This window comes from Babylonia areolata, chromosome 4, assembly GCF_041734735.1.
Source record: "Babylonia areolata isolate BAREFJ2019XMU chromosome 4, ASM4173473v1, whole genome shotgun sequence".
Classification (NCBI taxonomy): domain Eukaryota; kingdom Metazoa; phylum Mollusca; class Gastropoda; order Neogastropoda; family Buccinidae; genus Babylonia; species Babylonia areolata.
Window position 1 is genome coordinate 30729411 of NC_134879.1, and position 22672 is coordinate 30752082.

Here is a 22672-nt window from a genome sequence, read left to right on the forward strand (position 1 = left end):
CACCACGATTTCGTTATCTCTTGCTTCGGATCCATAGTATGGGTTTGAAAGGGAAACAAAAAAGAAAAAGAAAAGTTTGGTCAGTTTTCCTCCACCTTCAGTTGATCCGATGAATAAATAGAATCTTTTTCTTTCACGGCCTCTTCAATACTTAGTATTGTTTAAAAATGTCTCCAAGTGGTTATATGTTTTAATATGATGTAAATATTCCACTGGTGCGTACGGGAACTGCAGGATAGCGCTTTGTAAATTATCATTATCATTGTTATTACTATTATCATTATTATTATTTACAGTGCCTGCATTGGTCAGTTGGTTTAGTGTTGAGATCACGATAAGGATCTGAGTTTCGAATCATCGGGACCCCAACTTAAAAACTGGCTTTATCACTGTCCACCTTCATGTGAGTTGTTCTGATGGTGTCGGTGTAGAGCATTAGCTTGATCCACCCCCACCATTCCCGGGATGTAGGACAGTTTCGAATAACAAAATCAGCGCTGGGTGTTAATTAAAAGTTCTTCAGCAGTTTTTTTAACGGTGGTGTTGCCGAATCAGTGAGACTGGTCTGCTCATGCGTACTGCCAGCAAACATTGATTAAAGTCATGAAATTTCCCATTCTGTTTGATCGTTCTCCGGAGATAAACCGCCCCTGAATTTCTTCCCCCGGCCCATGCACGCCACGTTTTCTGGTTGCTTTCATTCAGACCGCGAACTCTGAAGAGTCGATTGTACCCCTCAGCGTCTAGACTGCGAGGAATGTGTGGAAACAAGCGTACACAAACAGCAAACACTCGATCACACTGACAACAGATGGGGGCTGTTTGATTCTCTTGGGGGGAGGAGGGAGGGGGTGAACCATTTGTTGAGCCAGACGGGCTCGAGTTCTGGAAGCTTGGGGGCATTTCGTTAACTGGTTGCAAGCATGCTGGTTGTTCACCCGCGATTCCCATTGCAAAGAGACCACGTTAAAACCGCTCATATCCACATTATGGAGGGTTTCCCAAGTTGCCAGTGACGGAGGAAAAATAGCTTTGGGGTTGGAGGCGAGAGGGGCGGGGGTGGGTGGGGGGGGGGTATGGAGGGTGCGCGCAAAACACAAAAGTTAAAAAGAGACAGTATGCAGATAATTTGTTTTTTTAATATGCAGATAATTTATATTTACGCCACACGCCGAGGGAACTCAAGGACACAAGGGATGTAGACATGCGCTAACACAAATATGAAAAAGAAAATTTAATCACTCGTCAGTGCATCCATACCCAAAGCAGAGTTCCAGGCCATCAATAATCCTGAGATCTTCAAACATACATTATCCTTCACTGTTTACAAAAGAATTCAGCTGAACTGAGGTGGCATGGTTTTTAAGTGCAAGCATACAGTTGTTTTTCCAGTGTCATGAGAAAATTGGCCAACGAAAGATTGGCTTTTTACACGGGCTGTGAGCCGGGGAAGTACGGCAACTTTGTCGACGCTTGAAATATTGACGAGTTGTTGTCGGGGTTACCAATACAACATCGTTGTGGTGGGTGCACACAGTTCAGAACCCACGGACACGTGGGAGTGTGGAAATAATATTTGACGTACGATTTGTGTGTGTATGTGTTTTCCATTTTGTGCTATCTGCTTTTTGTCGCCAACGAGTCCCCATACAGGGTCACACGCACCAGAAGAACTTTACCAGTGTTAACAGCCCCAGCAAAGATGGGTGCCTGTTGTTGACGGCCATAATTGTAAAATGATGACGAAGTAGTGTGCAAAAGGATTGCAGCGCTATGGATAAACGTACCTTCGATTTGTGTTTGATAGTTCCTCATCCCCCAGTATTGCACCTCTGTCCCTCCAGTACCGGCTTATGATTGAATTATCCATTAAATTCAGCCCACAGGACTTCCTTCTGCCCCTTTCTTCTCGGTTTGCCCCGGTGTGTTACAGGCGGAATGAGTCAATATTGAGAGAATGTCCACATCATCTGAGCAAATGAATACAAGTCACGTCAGTCAATACACACAACACAGCGGGGGAAAGGTGTATGTGTGTGTGTTGTCAAACTTATTCCTTTTTTTTTTTTTTTTCTTTTCCTTTTCCTTTTTTTTCCGCAGAACCCTGAGAATGCTCTGTACACATACTGGCAAAATCGATAAGGGGATAGAAAGAGAGACATAGAGAGAGAGACATATATTAAAAAGGTTTGTGCATGCGCCGTTGATTTCCTTTTTGTTGCCAGTGTGTGTATATAACTGTATGATTGCAGGGGGTGGGGATTTGATGGCCTCCACCCCTTCCCTCCTTCCCAGTCCGATTTAAATAAGAAGAGAGAGAGAGTGAATGTGTGTGTGTGTGTGTGTGCGTGCGTGTGTGTGTGTGTGCGCGCGCGCGCGAGCGCGCGCGTGTGTTTCACTGACAATACAACGCTGATTATTTTAAATGATACGCCCATATGACTACCAATACCCAACACCGATAAATATACAATCACGCACGTGAACAACCACACACTCGCGCATGCACGTATACTCATATATATCAGAATTTATGTTGGGTGTTATATGTACATATCTGCATATGTACGAGCGTATGTGTTTTGAGTTGGGAAAGAGTGAGGGGTGGGGGTAGAGATGCGTGGTGCATGAGTGTCATTCCCTCTTACCCATCCCTTTTTTTCTTTTCATTCCATTTCATCTCTGTGTGTGTGTGTGTGTGTGTGTCTCACTGTCTGTCTGTCTGTCTGTCTCTCTCTCTCTCTCTCTCTCTCTCTCTCTCTCTTGTTGGCGTCTTTGTTCGTGTATTCTCTCTCTCTTGTTGGTGTTTTTGTTCGTATATTCGCAAGATGCACGACGCTGTCTTGCTCTTGTCTGGAAAGGGAATGTGTGTGGGATGCTCTCGACCAGGTCTCTCCATGAAACGGGATTTGGCTGTGATAGGTATTTGTGTACGCCTCACGTATAATCAGAATCACACGAGTGTGCACGCGATGCCAAAATGTGGCAGTCCTGTGTGTTGGAACGTGTGTGTGTGAGTGTGTGTGTGTGTGTGTGTGTGTGTTTTACGTCTACCGACGGTTGAAGGAAATCAACTGAGCTCTTGTTGCGGTGACTTGACTGTTGGTGTGTGCCTGTTGCGCCTGAGTTCGAACCTTAGCAGCGTGAAATTTTCTTGGAGTTAAGAATGTTCTGAAGAGTGCATGAATTAGCGCAGACTTCAGAGAACTCTCAACGCAAAGCTAATGTAGCGCTGCAAAGATTGTTGACACAAACCAGCCCTGGTGTGGTTTTGTTGAAGGGATAAGTGATCCATAGCATCATTTTGCGTGTTCGCGTGCTGGATGAGTGAACGTGTGTGTGTGTGTGCGTGTGTGTGTGTGTGTGTGTGAGTGCTCGCGCACGCATGCGCCCCGGAATGTTTTTACAGTATAAATAGTGCGCTTAATATCTTCTGCTGAAGCCCCTCCACCCCTCCCCCCCCCGCCTCCCCCCCCCCCCCCCCCCCCCCCCCCCACACACACACACACTCCTTTTCTTTTCTTTTTTTTTTTAAGTTGTTTTTCTTTTTTCTGCATTTGTCCTTTTCTTTCTTGCCTCGTGTGTCTGTGTGTGTGCGCGCGCACGCCCGCAACTGTATGGCTGGTAATGCTGTATCTTATCTGTGATTAGTCGCTTACTACACAATACAATTCAATACAAAACAACACAATACACAAATCACTTTGTGTACTATTCAGTACAGTAAAATGCAGGAATCACTTTGTGCACAGTTCAATAGAATACAATACAATCCAGTACGATACAACTACACAAACCACTGATCACTGACCGTTCACTCAACGATAATGGTGTGTCGTGTGGTGTGGCATTAATTAAGTAATTTGTGATTAAGTAACGCAATAGGCTTAGTCTTTGAATCTCTTTTATGCTTTTGTGCGTTTAATCTTTTCATTTTTTCTTCTTAAAAAAATATATTACTTTTGTAAGTTCTTGCGCGTGTGTGTGTTTGTGTGTGTGTGTGTAATGTGTAATGTAATGTAATATTGTAAAGCGCTTTGAGCTCCCATTTTAAGGAAGAAAGCGCTCAGCAAGTATCCATTATCATTATTATCATCATTATTATTAGGTAATGTCCTATTATAGCATCCTAAATTATTGCACCTCTTGCTTTCATTTCCATGGTTTATGGGACGAAACACGGAATGGGACGGAATACGGAAAAAGCAAGGTGGTGGCACGTTGGTTTAGTAGACTGAATCCACATCAAAATTAAATTGATTAAAATAACGTACAAAATAAAGAGTCGAAATCCACTGAAAATGGGTTAGAACATCTATAAATGGTAATAACGATTCATACATGCGCACACACAAAAATCGGTGCAATGATTTAGGGTGCTAAGATTGGACTTTACCTTAATATTATTGTTATTATTATTATTATTATTATTATAAACTGAGTAAAATAACGTACAAAATAAGAGTCGAAATCCACTGAAAATGGATTAGAACATCTATTAATGGTAATAATCGTTTCAGACATGCACAAAAAATTGCCGGTAAAATAGGTGCAATAATTTAGGATGCTAAGATCGGACCTTACCTTTTTATTATTAATATTATTATTATTGTCATCATCATCGTCATTATCATCATCATCATTGTTATTAGTATCATTTTTAATGTTGTTTTTGTCATTATTACCATCATCATCATTATGATTATGATGATTATTGTTATGGTGACAGGTGGTGCTGGCCAGCACCCCGGACCTTCAAAGCGGCTACTCGCGGGACCTGTTCGTGGCGTGGTGCGGCAACAGCCGCAACAGCATCGTGCTGACCGCCAAGACCTCGCCCCGCACCCTGGCCAGGTGGCTCATCGACAACCACGAAGCCAGGACCGTCACCTTAGAGGTAAGACAGGATGTGTGTGTGTGTGTGTGTGTGCGCGCGCGCGCACGCTGATATTCTTTGGTTAGGACTGTCATCTTGGAGGTAAGACAGGAGGAGTGTTGTGGACTGGGGTGTGTGGGAGGGAAGGGTGGAGTGTGTGTGTGTGTGCGCGCGCGCGCGTGCGTGCGCTGATATTGTTTGGCTAGGACTGTCATCTTGGAGGTGAGTAAGACGGGAGGAGGAGTGTTGTGGACTGGGGTGTGTGGGAGGGAAGGGTGGAGTGTATGTGTGTGTGTGTGTGTGTGTGTGTTCGTTCGTTCTTTTGATTAACGACAGTCCACAGTTGAAATTTTAGACGATCTGCACCACCATCCCACATACGTGTGTGTGTGCGTGTGTGTGTGTGTGCGTGTGTGTGTGTGTACACGTGGAGGAGGAGGAGGACGTGTGGTAGTGGGGTGTTGTCTGCGTTCAGGAGGGGTTGGGGTGCTGGGTACGTGATGAATGGGTGGGAGGGGGGGATGGTATATATGTGTGTGAGGGGCGTTTTGTATATGGGGGGATGGGGTGTTACATACATACGCGCGCACGCATTCACACACGCGCGCGCGCGCACGCACATACACACAACGGGTGTGAAGAGAGCGAGGGTGTAGTCAGAAAGTTAGAAGAAAAGAAAAGCTTTGTCAAAAGAGGAAGAGGCAGTCGGAACGGCTGTTATTCTGGCGACAATAATGATGACCTACTGAGCTCCGGCAAAGCTGCTCACCACTGTTGTTAGAGCGTCTGTAACAGTCAGGGATACATGTCTGCACGTGCCTGTTTACCGGTCATTTACCCGCCTGGTGGACCTAAGAGTCTTTGCTGCCTTTCCTTCACACTTTCCCCATCCTACGCCTCCCCCCCCCAACCCCCCAGCCCCCCATCCCCTCTCTCAACCCCCACCGCCTTCCTCCTGCTCCGCTCTGATGATGTCAGAGAGAAGCACAAACGTCCATGTCACATGTAAAAAAAATAAATAATAAATAATAATAATGAAAATAAAAACGTCTAAGGTGCAGGGCCTTTTTTCTTTTTTTCTTTTTTGGATAATGTGCCATACCGGTGACAGGTTCCTGAAGAACACACAAAAACTTAATGAAAAGAAGGACAAAGACGCAAGCTTTGAATTTTGAAGAAAAGCTTTTTGTTTTTGCTTTCAAGAATTCTTTAGTTTATTTTGTGTTTTGTTGTTGTTGTTTGTTGGTTGGTTGTTGTTTTTTTGTTGTTGTTTTTGTTGTTGTTTTGTTTTTTGTTGTTATATTCTTTCAGTATCACTGCGAGATCACGTGCTATTATATTCATGATATATATCCTACATCTATAACTCGTTTTAGAGGGGGGGAAAAACCACGCTTGTTGAAGAACATTAACATTTTAAAGAAACGAAAAACAAAAACAGCAACAACAATAACAACAACAAACATATTTAGCACATTATTGCGGGAGTATCTTTATTTTGGGAACAGCTAAGGGATGATTTGCTGCAAAAAATGGACATGTTTTCCAAATCAGCCAGATTGTAATTTGTTAAAAAGAAATGACATGTTTCAAACGTTCGCTCGTGTTGCATGTCTGTTTTTGTGCATTGAAAATAAGAAGAGAATTCACACACATGTGCGCACACGTGCGCGAACACACACACACACGCACGCACGCGCGCGCGCATGCACACACACACATATGCACGCACACACCTGGGGGATAGAACATGAGAGTCAGATTGTTTCTGTCTGCTGACGATGGCCAGGGTTGGATCGTGCGGTCATCAATAACTTCATAAACAGCAAAGGAACTGGGGGTTTTGCTTTTTGTTTCCGCCCCCTGTCTGTCTGTCTGTTTCTCTCTCTCTCTCTCTCTGTGTGTGTGTGTGTGTGTGTGTGTGTGTGAGGAAGAGATAATGCTTTGGAGATTCCGACTTGACAAGGACATCAAACAGCATACAGACAACATGCTGTCAGATATTTTGGTGGCGTGCGGAACATGCTGAAATAGATGTAATCTTACACAGAACAGGTTCAGTTCGACATGCCCCCTCACCAGTGTGGAGCAGCCAAACCCTCTGTCACTTCCCAGATCCTTTCCCACCTTGATTATACCTGTAAGTTCACTACTAGCGGGATCTCCTCAACTTTTGATTGATAAACTTCAAAAAAAAAAAAAAAAAAGAAAGTTCAGAATGCTGCAGCTCACCAAGTTTTCGAGGTTTCCAAGAAAAACCCCCACTAAACCTCTGCAGGCTACAGGCTAAACTCCACTGGCTTCCCATCACTGAGAGAATGGATAAAAAAAAATTCCTTGCCTGTGTCCCCCCCCCCCCCCCCCCCCCAACTGACATGCCCCCTCACTACTTGTCTGAACTTGTTTACCCTGATGCTCCACCCCGCTTCTTGCGATCATCAGCAGAGCAGACTCACCTCTTCTATCATGGCCGTCAGAATGACGCAGTGGTTGTGACCTCTTATTTGCATATGACCTTGGAAGGCTCCATATAATATTATGTATATGTGGTCATTAGTCAATTAATAGAAACTGAAAAAAATGTTACATATTGGGCATATTGCATGTCTGCTTCAGTCTCCCCTTTCTCTCTCTCTCTCTCTCTCTCTCTCTCTCTCTCTCTCCCCCCCCCCCCCCCCCCCCATTTGCATGTTCTCTTACTCTTTCAAGAAGTTTGATCTAAACTTTTAACACCATGAAGAAGATTTAATCATTGACATATAAGACTCAAAACCAGTATAAGCCATCACTTCTTTAGCATGTCTTCATTATTCAGTACTCTTTCATCAACACACGTTTCAAGACACATATATCCTCACTGTTTTGGAGTTTCGTTCCAGTGGACTCAAGAGCATGTCATTATGATGAAAGATAAAATGAAAAGAAAGAATGCAAATCACGGAAGTGATCAGAATGGAAAATAAAAGCAAAAAAAAACAAACCTCTTAAGCGCATCTTTGAATCGGCCTATCTCGACCTGATGGTTTGGGAATAACTGTAAATTCATTACTAGTATGTATATATATACTGAGAAAACAAAGGGATCAGAAATGAAAGACTGTGACTGAATACTCGCACTGCATAGAGTTGGAACTGAGGACTCAAGGTCATGATAAAAACGTACACACACACACACACACACACACATATATATATATATATATATCTTTAAGACAACAATGTGAACTATATTATTTACAGAAACAGGTTCTTAAAAGACAAATGTCATCCAAATGCCAAGGCAGGTGAGCTAATCTTACAAGAAGAATTACAGCCAAGGCTGGCAGTTGTTTTCCATGAGTTTCTCTTTGTAACATTTTTGTATTGCATTGTGGCATATAAACCTTCGGGTTTTATGACACTAAAGTTTTCGATTCTGTTCTTTACACACACACACACACACACACACACACACACACACATGCACACACTATACCATATAGGCAGACAGGTAGCCTGGTAAGTGTTTGCTTGTGGGGGGGTGGGGGGGGGGGTTGCGTGTGTGGCATCCTGATCCTACTTTTTCTTTCCTACCTCCTATCTAAATCAAAACATGAGCATGCTGGTGGTGGTTCTTTCTTGCAAAACTTCCACGTTTTGTTGTCAGCCACACACCATTACTTGACGTAACAGATACACAGAAAGTAAACTTCACTCTGTTGGACCACCATCCATTTGTCCCAGCTAAACATCTCCCTCCCAGTGGATCATGCCTTCCAGCAAACATGGAGGGCTGTACTGTGGCTGTCCCACCCCGTGAATGAGGTAGTAAAGATGGGCACGGCAGTCAGAGACCAGCTGTTGGGAGGCGCAGATTGCTGCCCTGAGGATAAGCGGCAGGAGTTAACGACCTCTTAGGACAGGGTGCTGCCAGGGTGTCGTGTCTTGAAGAAGAGTTTTCACACACACACACACACACACACTCGCACACACACACACACACACACACACGCACGCACACACACACACACACACACACACACACACACACACACTCGCACACACACGCATGCGTGCACACGCACACACAGATGGGCCTTCTTTCCTTGTACTCATTTTCTGCACATTCTTGCTGATTCTGTTTCCTGGAAAAGATAGTTGGTTGTTGTTATAATATTACCTTGGCAGATGGTGTTGAACTGGGAAATTCAGAATCACAAGACATTGACTTTCAGTGGGGGAATTCAGTATCATTAGACATTGGTTTTATTTTCTGTTTTTAGTTTGCTCATTCTGTTAAAGGAAAAGAGGTTTGGGGCTCTTTCTTTTTTTTCTTTTTTCTTTTTTTTTTAAATTTCTGTGATAACTTTGTTTTGATTGTCCATGAGTCTGTCTGTGTAGGCATGTCTGCATATGTATGTGTGTTCATGGTAAACTTCAACAAATTCATTTTCTCATTTGTGTGTGTGTGTGTGTGTGCGTGCGTGCTTGCTGATTATGTCTTCATATTGTTCTGAAAAAAAAACAAAAAAAAACAGCAGGATATCACATGTCAAAGATCATCAGAACTAGTGCAAAGCATGCAGAAAAGATATGTGTGATGCACACTTATTCCCCCACCCCCACCCCCACCCAACCTCCATTCACTTCTGTCTTGTCTGTCTTCCCCCTCTCTTTTTCTTTTACTCAAGAACGGCAAAAGTCGAGATAGATTAATTTTTCAGACTGATTAATGGAGACAAGAGATACCCCGCTAGACCGTAATTCTTATGGCACTGTGTTCAAGGCTGCTTCCATTCAAAGAACTCTTTTCTTCTTCTTCTTCTTCTTCTTCTTCTTCTTCTTCTTCTTCTTCTTTTAATTTATTTATTCCTTTTTTTTTTAAAGATGGCATCCAGACCATATCTAAGTCTGCTGTCTGGCATTCTCTTTTGTGTTTGTCAGCTCCCCCACCCCCCACCCCCTGCCCCCCCCTCTCCTGCCTTCCCACCCCTGTTATTGAACTTCCCGGATTTGCTTGTGCTCCAGAGAGTGATCCTTGGTGACTGTTTCATCATTTTATGACTTTTCTGTCCTTCACCTGAAGGATATTAGATAGGGGATTGGGAGGGATACAATGTCTGTCTGCTTTTTGTGTCTGACAAACGAAGCCTCATCATTTACTTCACTACAGACAAGTCCTGTAGTGAGATGGAATCTTATTAGCTTCCTCCCGGACTCACCCCCCCCCCCCCCCCTTTTGCACACACACACACACACACACACACACACACACACACACCAGGCATACACACACCTCTGCATAAAACAGGAAGCAGCCTTTCAAGTGTTAGAATGACCTCATACTTCCAGGGTGTGCCCCAGCCTTTCACAGACATTTCCTTGTCCCCCTCTGCCCCCCTCCCTGTCTCTCTCCCCTCCCCTGTTTTTGTCGCTTTCTCTCTATCTCTCTCTCTCTCTCTCCAAGTCCACCTCTCCACCCTCTCTCTCTCTCTCTCTCTCTCTCTCTCTCTCTCTCTCTCCTTGTGCTGTCTTATTTGGTTATAAGTTACATTTCTTATTCTTCCAACATGGTGTGAACAGCAACAAACATAATTTTACGTGAACTTCTTTGCCTGTCTTCTCTCTCTCTCTCTCTCCTTTTTATTTTATTTTTTATAATTTTTTTTTCTCCTCACATTTTGGCCTTATGCACTGCATGTCACAGAGTGTCATTGATAATGCCTGTTTGTGCTTTATACGTGCTGTCATCATCATCATCATCAGTGCAGTGAAATATCTTTATCTCCTCAACAGTCAGCTGTATTGTTTCAGTGGCTTTACCACCATGGTGCTGACTCTTGAATTCCTGAGCAAAAAGGGTCCCACATTTCTCAAACTGTGCACAGAAGCAAACTGGGCAGAGAGAAAAATCCCATGATGGTTTGCTTCTGATCAGACTGATTGATTCAAACTTTATGAACACTAAATCGGTCTGTGATGGTGACCACTTTGCCACAGATGCTGGCAAGACGTACTCTTTGCAGAGTTGCCATGCAGCTACCTCTCTGACAGTTATCACACACACACACACACACACACACACACACACACACACACACACACACACACACACGCTAAAAATAGACAGTATCAAATCATTCTTCATACAGAAAAATGTTAGTTCATCATGGCCAGAGTAGTGTACATGTGTGTAATGAATCTTCTTTGGGAAAGTGAAAATAGTTGGCAGCATTTCATATACAGTGTAGTCACTCAGATGAGACAATACACTGAGGTCCCGTGTGTGGCATGCCCTTAGAGCACGTTAAAGAACCCACTGCAACAAAAGTTGTCCGTGGCAAAATTCTGTAGAAGAATCCACTTCCATAGGAAAACAATAAAATTTGCTATAATCATCCATGATTGCAGATTCGACGGCGTGTGAAGTTGGATGGAGCGGAACTGGAAGAGTACCATCGAAAGAAACAGGAGGAGGAGACAGATGAGACAAGGCGCAAGATCCAGCAAGCCATCAAGTGAGTGTAGTCACCTATTACAAGCCTGGCCTGGATCATTATGAAAGATGCCACAAATTACCAATGTGCTGCATAACAGTCCCTTAAGTGTGTGTGTGTGCTTGTGTGTCTGCAATTGAATAGGCATGCAAATGAGTAAGAATGAGTGAACAAGGCTGTATGTGGTTATATATATGCATGTATATTGTGACACTGTAGGCACACATATTTCTGTAGGCCAAGCTAAGAACTGTACTGAAATCATTTTAACTTTAAAAACGTGACAGTATGAGCACTGTGAGTTTGTTGCTAATCATCAAATGAATAATTGAGCCTTTCAGCTGGTTGCGGTCATATAGTCATGACATTTCCACTAGTCTGCCAGAAGGTTTAGTTGTCCTTGACAGTCAGATGGATTGGTTTTTTGAGCCCTATATGTGTGTGTATATATTTCTCTGTGTGTGTGGAGGGGGGGTGGGGGGTGCATATTCACATGTATGTGTGTTTATGTGTGTGTGTTTGTACAAATAAAAGCATGTGTGTGTGTTCAGAGACGATGATCTGGAATCCAGTGACGACAGCGAGGCAGAGATGGATGTGGATGGGACGTTTGGGGTGCCTTTCAAAGGGAAACACGATCTGATGATCAAGGCAGAGGTGAGTGCATCATCACTGCAGGTCAGGTAGCAAGGCGTCTTGTCAGAATTGACGCATAATGTCAGATTTGACGAGTCAGTGGGGGGTTTTTGTTTGCTTTTTTTTTTTTTTTTTTTTGTTGTTGTTTTTGCTGTCCATCATCTGCACCGTTTCAGTGGCATTGCTCCCATTCCTCTTATTGTGAGTCTCCTAAACACAGCCACCCCCAAGTTCACCTGTCACACTCCCAGTGTTGACAGTCTGCAGGGAACTATCGATGTTAGGTCGCCAGGAGGCCACACACCAGAGGAGACCCTGCACTGCTGCTGAGTCACTTCAGTGGTGTTCAGTGGTGCCTGTTCTAAGCCCCCTACTAACGACAATAGTTGTTTAGTCGCGGAGCCAGACTGAGTGAGCGTCCCTCCCAGAGTGGAGACCGCCACCACATCACTCCAACAACAGCCTCCCATGAATCTGCCGACATTGAAGACATTGACAGGACTCACCCCAAGCACAGTAGTGGAAGGGTATCAAAACTGAGGTCACCATGAGAGCAGGGTATGAAAGGCCACAGACTTTGGGACTGTTTTGTTTATATTGATGATAAAGGAGGAGGAGGAGGAAGATGACGATGTTGCTATAGAGGTCCATTTTGGTTTGGGACTACATGACAAGGTTGCACTCCATGCTTCCATGACTCTAACCACTTCGCCACAGCTGCTGGTGAGTCAGTGCATTTTAGTGGTACACCTTTTGTGGGCCCAAAGATTGAATTTTTTTCTATCCACAGCTTTTAAAGACATAATAAAGATCAGATTTTTGTTGTTGTTACATTGCAGTCTTAATTTTTTAAAGGTCTATTTGAAATAACTATTTTTTTTTTTTTTTTTTTTTTTATAATAAATAAAAAATAGAATAAAATGTGAGACTGTTTTCCACCTATTCAAATGAACATAACTGATCATACTGTAGGGTATTGTGAGGAAAACAGACAATATGCATAAATGTCTTTTGTTTCTTCAGAGAATGATCTTGGCATCAGTGGCATTATCATCACAACCTTGTTGGAACATTGTTACTGTTTGAACATCATCAGTGTTGTATCAGGTTGCTTCAGGTTGGCATGGCATATGTCCTTGGCCCCAAAGTGTTCATTGAGATCCCTTGACTATGATGCTGTCCACAGACCCATCACTGAAGGCATCAGACTTTTGGTTCACAAGTGAATGGTCACTGGTGAATTAGTGCGTTTCTGTGCTGCCCTTGGGAACGCTTTGATGCTCAGGTGATGGTGTGGTTCAGTGAGACGTACATCTACATCGTGACGCGTAGTTTCCTATAATCTTGAACAGTAGGACACATGCTTTGTTGATAGTGCCAAGTGAACTTTATTCCTTTTCTTCCCCAATCTCTGTCTCTCTCTTTCTCTGTCTCTCTATCTCTGTCTCTCCCTCCCTCCCCTCTCCCTCCCTCTCTGTCTCTCTCTCTCTTACTGTCCGTTTTTATCTCTACCTTCTGTTTGATTTTTTGATGCTTCTGTCTGGAACAGATGTTTGCAGGTCAGTCTCTACAGCAGGATCTATCCTTTTGTTTGCTTGTTTCAGGGGAAAAGCAAGCCTGGTTTCTTCAAGCAAGCCAAGAAGGCCTATCCCATGTTTCCATTCCACGAAGACAAAATCAAGTGGGACGAATATGGAGAAATTATCAGGTACTGATTTTTTACTTAATCTATTTGTCTGCTGTGGAGCTCCATCCATAGTCATCTTTCGACAGTTTCTCACCCCCTGCTTGGGCAAAATGCTGTGGGAAAATCTACTTTGGTAGCTAAGTAAATGACTTGTGTGCATGAACAAAGATATTTTGTCTGGGGATGGTGGATTATGGTGAAATGGGCATCTCTCTCTCTCTCTCTCTCTCTCTCTGTCTGTCTGTCTGTCTCTCTCTCTCTCTCTCTCTCCCTCCCTCCCTCCCTCCCTCTCTCTCTCTCTGTGTCTCTCTATCTCTCTCTGTCTCTGTCTCTCTTTTTCTCTCTGTCTCTCTCTCTCTTTCTGTCTCTCTCTTTCTCTGTCTCTCTCTGTTCTCTCTGTCTGTCTGTCTCTCTGTCTCTGTCTGTCTCTCTCTCTTTCTCTCTCTCTCTCTGTGTCTCTTTCACCCCTTACTCCTGTATCCCCCCTCTTTCTTTCAGTTGTCTCCAGACAAACCCAAAAAAACGTTGTGGGGGGGGGATAAGCCTCTCTCTCTCTCACCCTCCCTCCAACCCATCATCTCTGGTTTCCCCCACCCTCAAACCCCTACCCCCTCCCAGTCCCACCCCACCTTTCAGTCACTTCACCTAAGACAAAAGAAAGGGATACTGGAGTAGTGACACTGGGGAGGTTGGGGGGGGGGTGGGGGAGGATTCATTCCTGAAAATCATCTCTGCTTGCTCTGTCTGTCCCCACCCACCCACCCCCCTCCTCCTCTGCCAACTACCAGCTCTTTCTCACACCCGGAGTCCTAATAACAGCTCTTGTAAAATGCCTATGACAGGGAGTATCAACGGGAAGCTCATTGTTTCCCCTGCTTCATCATCCCCATGCTTGTCCCTCAATTCCCACTCCCCCCAGCCCCCCACACCCCCCTCGCCCCCGACCCCATCACCCCATATCCAGTCCCCTTTTTCCTGCAAACAAATCACAGCAGTGAGAAGATCAGGGTTATGAAGAAAGAGTGCGGTACTCTTTGGAGCATGTTCCGTCAAGTGCCAGTCCACTTTATGTGCCTCGCTGTCTGTTTCCTCATATGGCCGGGTTGCCAGTGCTGCACTTCTGGGTTCAGGTCCGGGTCCCCAATGATTAAGGTACACCCTATTATGGGCACTGGTAAATTCTCTCCTGTCGTCGTTTGCTCGCAGAAAGCCTTCCGCTGTACTCTTGGAGGTGCCAGAGAGCGCTGATTGTGGGGAAATGGGTGTCACTTGTTTGGGAGCTTGCTCCTTCGGTCTTGATCTCATCTGTGTCCGTTGCACTCTCTGTTTCTTTCCCCACCCCACCTCTCTCTCTCTCTCTCTCTCTCTCTCTCTCTCTCTCTCTCCCCTTTCCTCTCCCCTCTGTCTGTGTCTCTTTCTGTCTCTGTCTCTGACTCTGTGTTTCTCTTGCAAGTTCTACCTGTCTCTTTCTCTCTTGAGCTCTACCCTTTATTCAAGATTGCCCTTTTCATTATAGAGATTTGGACCCATCTGAATAAAAGATTGTCTTTATTATATATGCCTTTCTCTCTCCCCCTCCCTCATGAAAAGAGGACAGCAGGGTTGGTGTATACACTCACTGATTGAAAAAAAGTGATTATCTCAGAGCATCAAATACAAAAGAAGTGGTTGTGAATCTGTTGAAACAAAAATGTTACAATCTGATTAAGCAGTTACATGAATCTGTCATTTAGATTTTTCAGCAAGGTGAATGCCAACAGGTTTTTTGGTTTTGTTTTTTTTGTTGTTGTTGGTTTGTTGTTGTTTTTACAATGACCACTTTTGGTTAGTAAGTGGAATAAATGTCAGGAAGACAGAATGTCTTTGGTGGGTAAGGACTACCTAGCAGTTGTTGCAGCAGGTGAAGGACCACACACAGAATGTCACTGGTGAATAACGGTTCTCAGCTGAGGTTTTAGGCAACAGTTCTGAATCAGCAAAACTGATGTTTCCCATCTGTGGAAAAAGGGGTGAGAATTGTCTCTGGTGTTGCCCATCTGTGGAAAAAGGGGTGAGAATTGTCTCTGGTGTTGCCCATCTGTGGAAAAAGGGGTGAGAATTGTCTCTGGTGTTGCCCATCTGTGGAAAAAGGGGTGAGAATTGTCTCTGGTGTTGCCCATCTGTGGAAAAAGGGGTGAGAATTGTCTCTGGTGTTGCCCATCTGTGGAAAAAGGGGTGAGAATTGTCTCTGGTGTTGCCCATCTGTGGTAAAAGGGGTGAGAATTGTCTCTGGTGTTGCCCATCTGTGGTAAAAGGGGTGAGAATTGTCTCTGGTGTTGCCCATCTGTGGTAAAAGGGGTGAGAATTGTCTCTGGTGTTGCCCATCTGTGGTAAAAGGGGTGAGAATTGTCTCTGGTGTTGCCCATCTGTGGTAAAAGGGGTGAGAATTGTCTCTGGTGTTGCCCATCTGTGGTAAAAGGGGTGAGAATTGTCTCTGGTGTTGCCCATCTGTGGAAAAAGGGGTGAGAATTGTCTCTGGTGTTGCCCATCTGTGGAAAAAGGGGTGAGAATTGTCTCTGGTGTTGCCCATCTGTGGAAAAAGGGGTGAGAATTGTCTCTGGTGTTGCCCATCTGTGGAAAAAGGGGTGAGAATTGTCTCTGGTGTTGCCCATCTGTGGAAAAAGGGGTGAGAATTGTCTCTGGTGTTGCCCATCTGTGGAAAAAGGGGTGAGAATTGTCTCTGGTGTTGCCCATCTGTGGAAAAAGGGGTGAGAATTGTCTCTGGTGTTGCCCATCTGTGGAAAAAGGGGTGAGAATTGTCTCTGGTGTTGCCCATCTGTGGAAAAAGGGGCGAGAATTGTCTCTGGTGTTGCCCATCTGTGGAAAAAGGGGCGAGAATTGTCTCTGGTGTTGCCCATCTGTGGAAAAAGGGGTGAGAATTGTCTCTGGTGTTGCCCATCTGTGGAAAAAGGGGTGAGAATTGTCTCTGGTGTTGCCCATCTGTGGAAAAAGGGGTGAGAATTGTCTCTGGTGTTGCCCATCTGTGGAAAAAGGGGTGAGAATTGTCTCTGGTGTTGCCCATCTGTGGAAAAAGGGGTGAGAATTGTCTCCATTCACACAGCCACTTTTCAGGAACTGTGTGCCATTTGCAGTGCTCCTTGTCGTGATTGAACCTGTCGGTCATCCAGAAAAAAAAACGGGGAGAAGAAAGGACCATTTCTGTCTGGTATCATTCCACGATCAGAGGCTTCTTGAGCGAGTGCACAGTTAATTGGGTTTGCTTGCTGCCAGACTGTCATCATTTGGGGAAAATGACAACTATGCATCTTCATTATTGCAGACTCCGTGAAACCTTCATTCTCAGAGACTGTTGGGTTTCAGATTTCTGCCGTGGACTTGTTTATGGCAGTAATTGATTCGCCCTTTCCCCCATTTTGATTTTGCCATGAAAAGAATAATTAAAAGAACCGTGCACACAGTCACATTTTTAAGTCTCGTTGGTGACAGTTTTAAAGAAAATAATATGGCTTCAGGATATTTAAATTTGTCCATTTATTCTTTTGCAACCAACAGAATCTGGGAACAAACTGAATATAAAAAACTTCAAAAAACCTTTGTGCCCCAACAAAAATTGTCAACCTCAGTTTACATGATAAGAAAGAGGGTAATGGGAGGAAAAAACTGAATACATACATACAACAGAATTAAAGATCAGTGGAGGAAAAAAAAGGGCAGATGAACAACCCTTCTGTGGATCTGGACATTACTTTTACAAGGATGCATAAAGAAATTGGGAATTGGAGCAGGAGAGCATAAATATTTTTCTTCTTCTTCGTCTTCACCGTTAACTCTGTGAAGTCTTTTGGGGTGCTGCATAGAACTGCTCACCAGATTCCTCCAGCTCTGTCTGTTGTGTGCCAAAGCCATTTCTCCACGAATGGTTTCCCCGTCCATTCTGTAATGCTGTCAGTCCATCGTTTTTTTCTGTTCCTCTCCATCTGACTCCCTCCTTCAACAGTTACCTGGAGGATTTTCTAGCAAGGCCATTGGGTCTTATTATGTGGCCATACCAGCGTAGTTTTCAGTGACGATCAGCGGGGGCTGTTGTTTCTTCTCCAGCCATTTGTTGCCCATGACGTGTTGGAAGTTTTTCATCCATTGCATGATACTTGTCTGATGTCTTGGTAAAGGATGTGTTCACTGCTTGGTTTATGTGGCTCAGTTCGTGGTACAATTCTCCCAGTTCAGTTCAGTTCAGTTTAGTTACTTGGGAAGACGTTACTGCGTTTGGGCAGATCCATATACGCTACACCACCTCTGCTAAGCAGATGCCTGACCAGTAGCGTAACCCAACAAGTCCTCGTGCAGAAACCTGAAAGCCAACAGGCTCTGAAGATTTCATGGAGTCTGCAAAACTGAAGATGCACTGTTGTCATTTTCCCCATAACCCCCACGCCCCATCCCACCCCCCATTGTATGTTTTAGGACCTATGGCGGATGGATGTACAATAAACAGTTGAGTGTTCAGCGTTCTCTCCACATGTTTGTGTTATTGTGGGTGTTTAGTTTATGACATTCGGTTTGGAGGAAGAAAAAAAACTGAAGGTGTATGGATCCCATTTCAGACCAGAGGACTACATGATCGCTGAGGCTGCACCAATGGAGGAGGAGAAGGCACAGAAAGAGGTAACTCTTCTTCTTCTACTCCTCCTTCCTTCTTGTCTGTTTTATTCTTCTGATTAATATTCTTTTTTCTTAAAATTTCTTCTTCTTTTTTCTTTCTCCTCCTCCTTTCTTTTTCTTTGTCCCTCTTCTCCTTCTACACCTTTTTCATCTTTGTTTTCTTTTCCTGCTTCTTCACCTTTTCCTCCATCTCCTTCCTTAGCTTGTCTTCTTCTCCATCTTCACCTTCTCTTTCTCCGTCTTTTTCTTCTTTCTTGCTTCCATATACACTGAGCATATTTGTTTCATGAATGTGGCTGAATACTGCACAAAATTATTTGGGGATAAATGCGTGTTTGTATGCCTTGATGATATGGAGCAACAAAGCGCTGGAGAAATTTTATACCAACACAAGAAAACAACTCGGACACAGTGCTCAGTTGGTAGGTTCTCCTGAAAATTTAGTACTGAAGATGGTGGCACCCCATCTGTCATTTTGAAAATCAGTTTGCAATGATACTTGTACCATGGTAGGATTGGATCGTGAATGGTGTTGGTTCGTTCATGTGCTTTTTTTCCTTTTGGTGTTTGTGTATGTGAAATGACACAAAACCCAGAATCAATGAAAATCAACTGGTGCCATCAATGTATTTTTGTTTTGTTTTTCAGGCAGAGCCTTTGGAAGAAGAGGAAACAACTCCAGGTAAGGCTGGTGTGATGTTGTGAATGACTGTCTTGTTCATGGAGCGTGCTGTGGTTTATGTTGGTTTTAGTTTTGTGCTGCTTTCATTTGTTGCTTCTCTCTTTCTATATGCTGCTGATTTTGGGGTTGGTTTGGTTTTTTGTTGGTTTTTTTTAATTCATGGATGATTGATTTTCTCTCTTTCCTCTCTGTCTTTGTCTTTGTTTCTCTATCATTGCCTGTCTGTCTGCATATGTCTCTGTCATTGCCTGTCTGTCTGTCTGTATATATGTATGTCTCTCGCTCACTCACTCTCGCTCTCTGTTGGTTTGGGTTTTTCTCTCTCTGTCTGACATTTCCACTCTTCCCTTCTGCAGTCCCTGTTTGCTCTCTCTCTCCTCTCTCTCTCTCTCTCTGTCTCTCTCTCTCTCTGTCTCTTTCTCTATCTCTCTCTCTTTATTCCCTCTGTAGGGCAAGGGCTGCATGTAACAAAAGCATGATACTCGCTTATCTATTACCCTCGATAATAAAGATTTTGTCTTTTTGTCTTGTCTCCTCTCTCTCTCTCTCTCTCCTCCCTCTCTCTCTCTCTCTCTCTCTCTCTCTCTCTCTCTCTCTCTCCTGTCTCTCTCTCTCAGTCAATCCTAATCCTTCCCCTTTTCATTTTTTCTCCACTCTTTGTTTTCACTTCTCGAAAAGTGTGTGTGTGTTGTTGTTGTTATTGCTGTCATCAGCAGAGCTGAATCGATGTGATGCATGATGATGACCAAACATGAAAACCTTTTAGCCCATTTCCCTACTGATCCGCCAATGCTGGTCCTGTATTTCCTGCATGCTATCGCCCTGTCACCTGTGATTCCTGAAACCCCATGCATGTAGTTACTGAGATCAGTAGCCCTCCTAATCCTGGTGAATCTCTGGAAGTTCCCTGTTTCCTGTGGGTTTTCCCCCACATGCTGGAGAGTGATTACCCACTGCTTCAAACTGTGTTGGTGAATGGGACAGTGTCAGCCAGCTTCCTTGACTGCTGGAGGGCTCTTTTGATGGTTTGTTCAATTCGCTGGTGCATGTTGTTTGGTTTGTTTGGAGGGGGGGGGGGGGGGGGGGTCTTTTTTGTTTTTCTTTTTTGTTTTGTTCTTTTTTTTTTCTTTTTTTTCTTTTTTTTTGGGGTAGGAGATGCCTACATGATTTGTTTTTATGTTTTAATTTCCCAAACTTGATGGTTGGTGAGGGAATATAGAAATTATATCTTGTGCTCTCTGTCTCTCTTTCTCTCTCTCTCTCACTTTGGTGTGTGTGTGTGTTCCAGGTAAGTTCATGCACAAAAGATAAGGGAAAGGAGGTTTGAAATAAGACATTATGGAAATCATGGCAATTTGTTGGTGGAAGTTTCTATGTCAGGATCATACAGTGCAACTGATTTGTCTGTCTGTCCGTGCATTGCACATCCATCTTCCATGGGCTGAACGTCAGCTGGCCTTTCCCCAGACAAAGGCTCCATTACACTGAAAGCTAGCAGCAGCCACAAGGGGTGTCAGTGTCTTGTTCCTTTAGTTTCTTTATGAGCGGATTTTTTTTCTGTGTTAAAGCTGGGCTGCTGCCCCTGGAGACAGTGTGTCACCACATGTGGGTTCAGGGCGACTACAGGTAGTAAGTAATCCATGAGTGGTGGGGCCTTAAGGGACAGGGGAAAACCAAAGCTGACAGTGTTACAGTAATAGCACTGAGATGGTGAGATGTGGGCCAGCAAAGAGAGAAAGAGAGTGGACAAAGAGAAGAGAAACCAACACAACTAACACAAAGGCTCAGAGAGAGGGAGGATTCACTGATGCACATGTGAAGCTATCATTTGATGGAATAGGATGCTGTTGCCACTCGCTTGCTTGCAGGAAGATTAACTTTGTTTCCAGTTTCATTTCCACATGACTGGCTCATTCCTGTCTGCCCAGCAGACTGGTTGGGATGGGCCTGAGGGTCTGTCACTGAGCCATTGAGTCTGTCACTGCCATCACTGACACTTTGTCATGCGAGTAATGCCTCACAAGTCTGATATGCTGCTCTGAAGCGATCTGTGATCACGAGCCTTGATTTCTCTATTTTAAAAAAAAAAGAAAATTAATATCATATTCTGTCACAAGTGATGAACAAATAATGTCGACAATGCAGCTTGCCCAGGGTCTGTCTCAGCTGTCAGTTTCATTTTCAGATTGACGTTGTGATGGAGTGGTTATGGGATTTGGTATTGACATTCAGAAAGCATGTCATCCAGATACTGTTTTAAAGGTAGTGGGGGGACGTGCTCTGAAGGTCTGATGAGTGTGTTGGGTTTATATGAAGGTTGGGAATCGATAATCTGCTTCTTTTTTTTTCAGCAGATGTGATATAGTTACCCGGTAATATGGATCAGTCCACATAATCTGACACCTCCTTGAAGATGAAATTGGAGGGGTGGGGATAGAGTTCAAATATATTTTTCTCATTTGCAAAACTGAAAAAAACAAAAATATAACCATAGCTCTAGCCACATTTGAAATGATTTTTTTTTTTTAATTGAGAGAGAGAGAGGATTGCATCATCTCTGAAATGTGTGTTCAAAATAATATTGACATTCATAAATATTCATAAATAGATTTTAAAAGAAAAATCTCTCTCTCCCTGTGTGTGTGTGTGTGTGTGTCTGTCTGTCTGTCTCTCTCTCTCTCTCTCTCTCTCTCTCTCTCTCTCTCCTGAAAAAGAAAGATAATTGGCTGTATTCCTGGACAATCTAAAGTGCATGTTTGTGTCTATAGCATATCAGTTTGTATCAATGCCCAATTCATTAAACAGTTGAGGTTCTCTGTATCTCTATCTCATTATTTATAATTTGTCAAGTCATCTTTCACTGGTGAGTAGAGCAATTGCATGACTTTTTCCATCATTCATGAGAGGAGAGGGAGGGAGGTGTCAGACTGGAGAGTCAGTTCATATTTATTGGTGGGCACTGCTTGGCAGATGTGGTGTAGCATATATGGATTTGTCCGAATGCAGTGACACCTCCTTGAGCTACTGATACAGATACTTATACTGGTGGGCACTGATGTAATCAGGATTTTTTTTTTTTTTTTAACTCTTTCTATACGAAGGTACGCTATATATAGCATACCTCCTGCACACAACGCTTCGTTACTGTGGTATGCTATAGCGTACCGCGAGTTAAAAAATTTGTAGTTCATAGGGTAACGGTTTTTTGCAAAACTAAACAGCACAGCTTAGTTCTGCAGTCACCCGAAAGTGCACCTGCACTTTTATTGTGGCTGAAAATGCCTTTGTTTGAGTACAATACATGCGAGCATACAGTCACCCTTCTTGCTCGCTCGCTCGCTTGACAAGATGGCATCTCAGTCAACTTCAGCAAGTACTGTAGCTTGAAGTCAAATGCAAACTGATTCTATAGTGGACATACACTGTGCATTCACATTTACCCATTCAATGGCTACAGTTAGGAAGTGTCTATGATTACAAAGGACCACATTTGTAAAATTTCTGTTTTATGAGAAAAACTCATCCCCTTTATATCAGTTGTGAAAACATAGATATTTTTTCAATCTATGATAAATCAGTCAATAATTAAGTGAGTGCTTTGAAACTTTGCCAATTGTTAGTCATTCTATTCTTTATATTATCACATTTTTTCA

The 22672-nt window shown here is 43.6% G+C and overlaps 1 protein-coding gene across 1 annotated transcript in view; it reads left to right on the forward strand.

The window, feature by feature from the left end:
• Nucleotides 1-22672, forward strand: part of LOC143281041 (cleavage and polyadenylation specificity factor subunit 2-like) — a 218510-nt gene that overhangs the window by 167100 nt on the left and 28738 nt on the right. Inside the window, exons 10-15 of the mRNA XM_076585944.1 lie at nt 4730-4897; nt 11267-11373; nt 11904-12009; nt 13593-13696; nt 18280-18340; nt 18986-19019. Of these exons, the coding sequence (XP_076442059.1) occupies nt 4730-4897; nt 11267-11373; nt 11904-12009; nt 13593-13696; nt 18280-18340; nt 18986-19019 (580 nt within the window). The remainder of the gene's footprint in view (nt 1-4729; nt 4898-11266; nt 11374-11903; nt 12010-13592; nt 13697-18279; nt 18341-18985; nt 19020-22672) is intronic.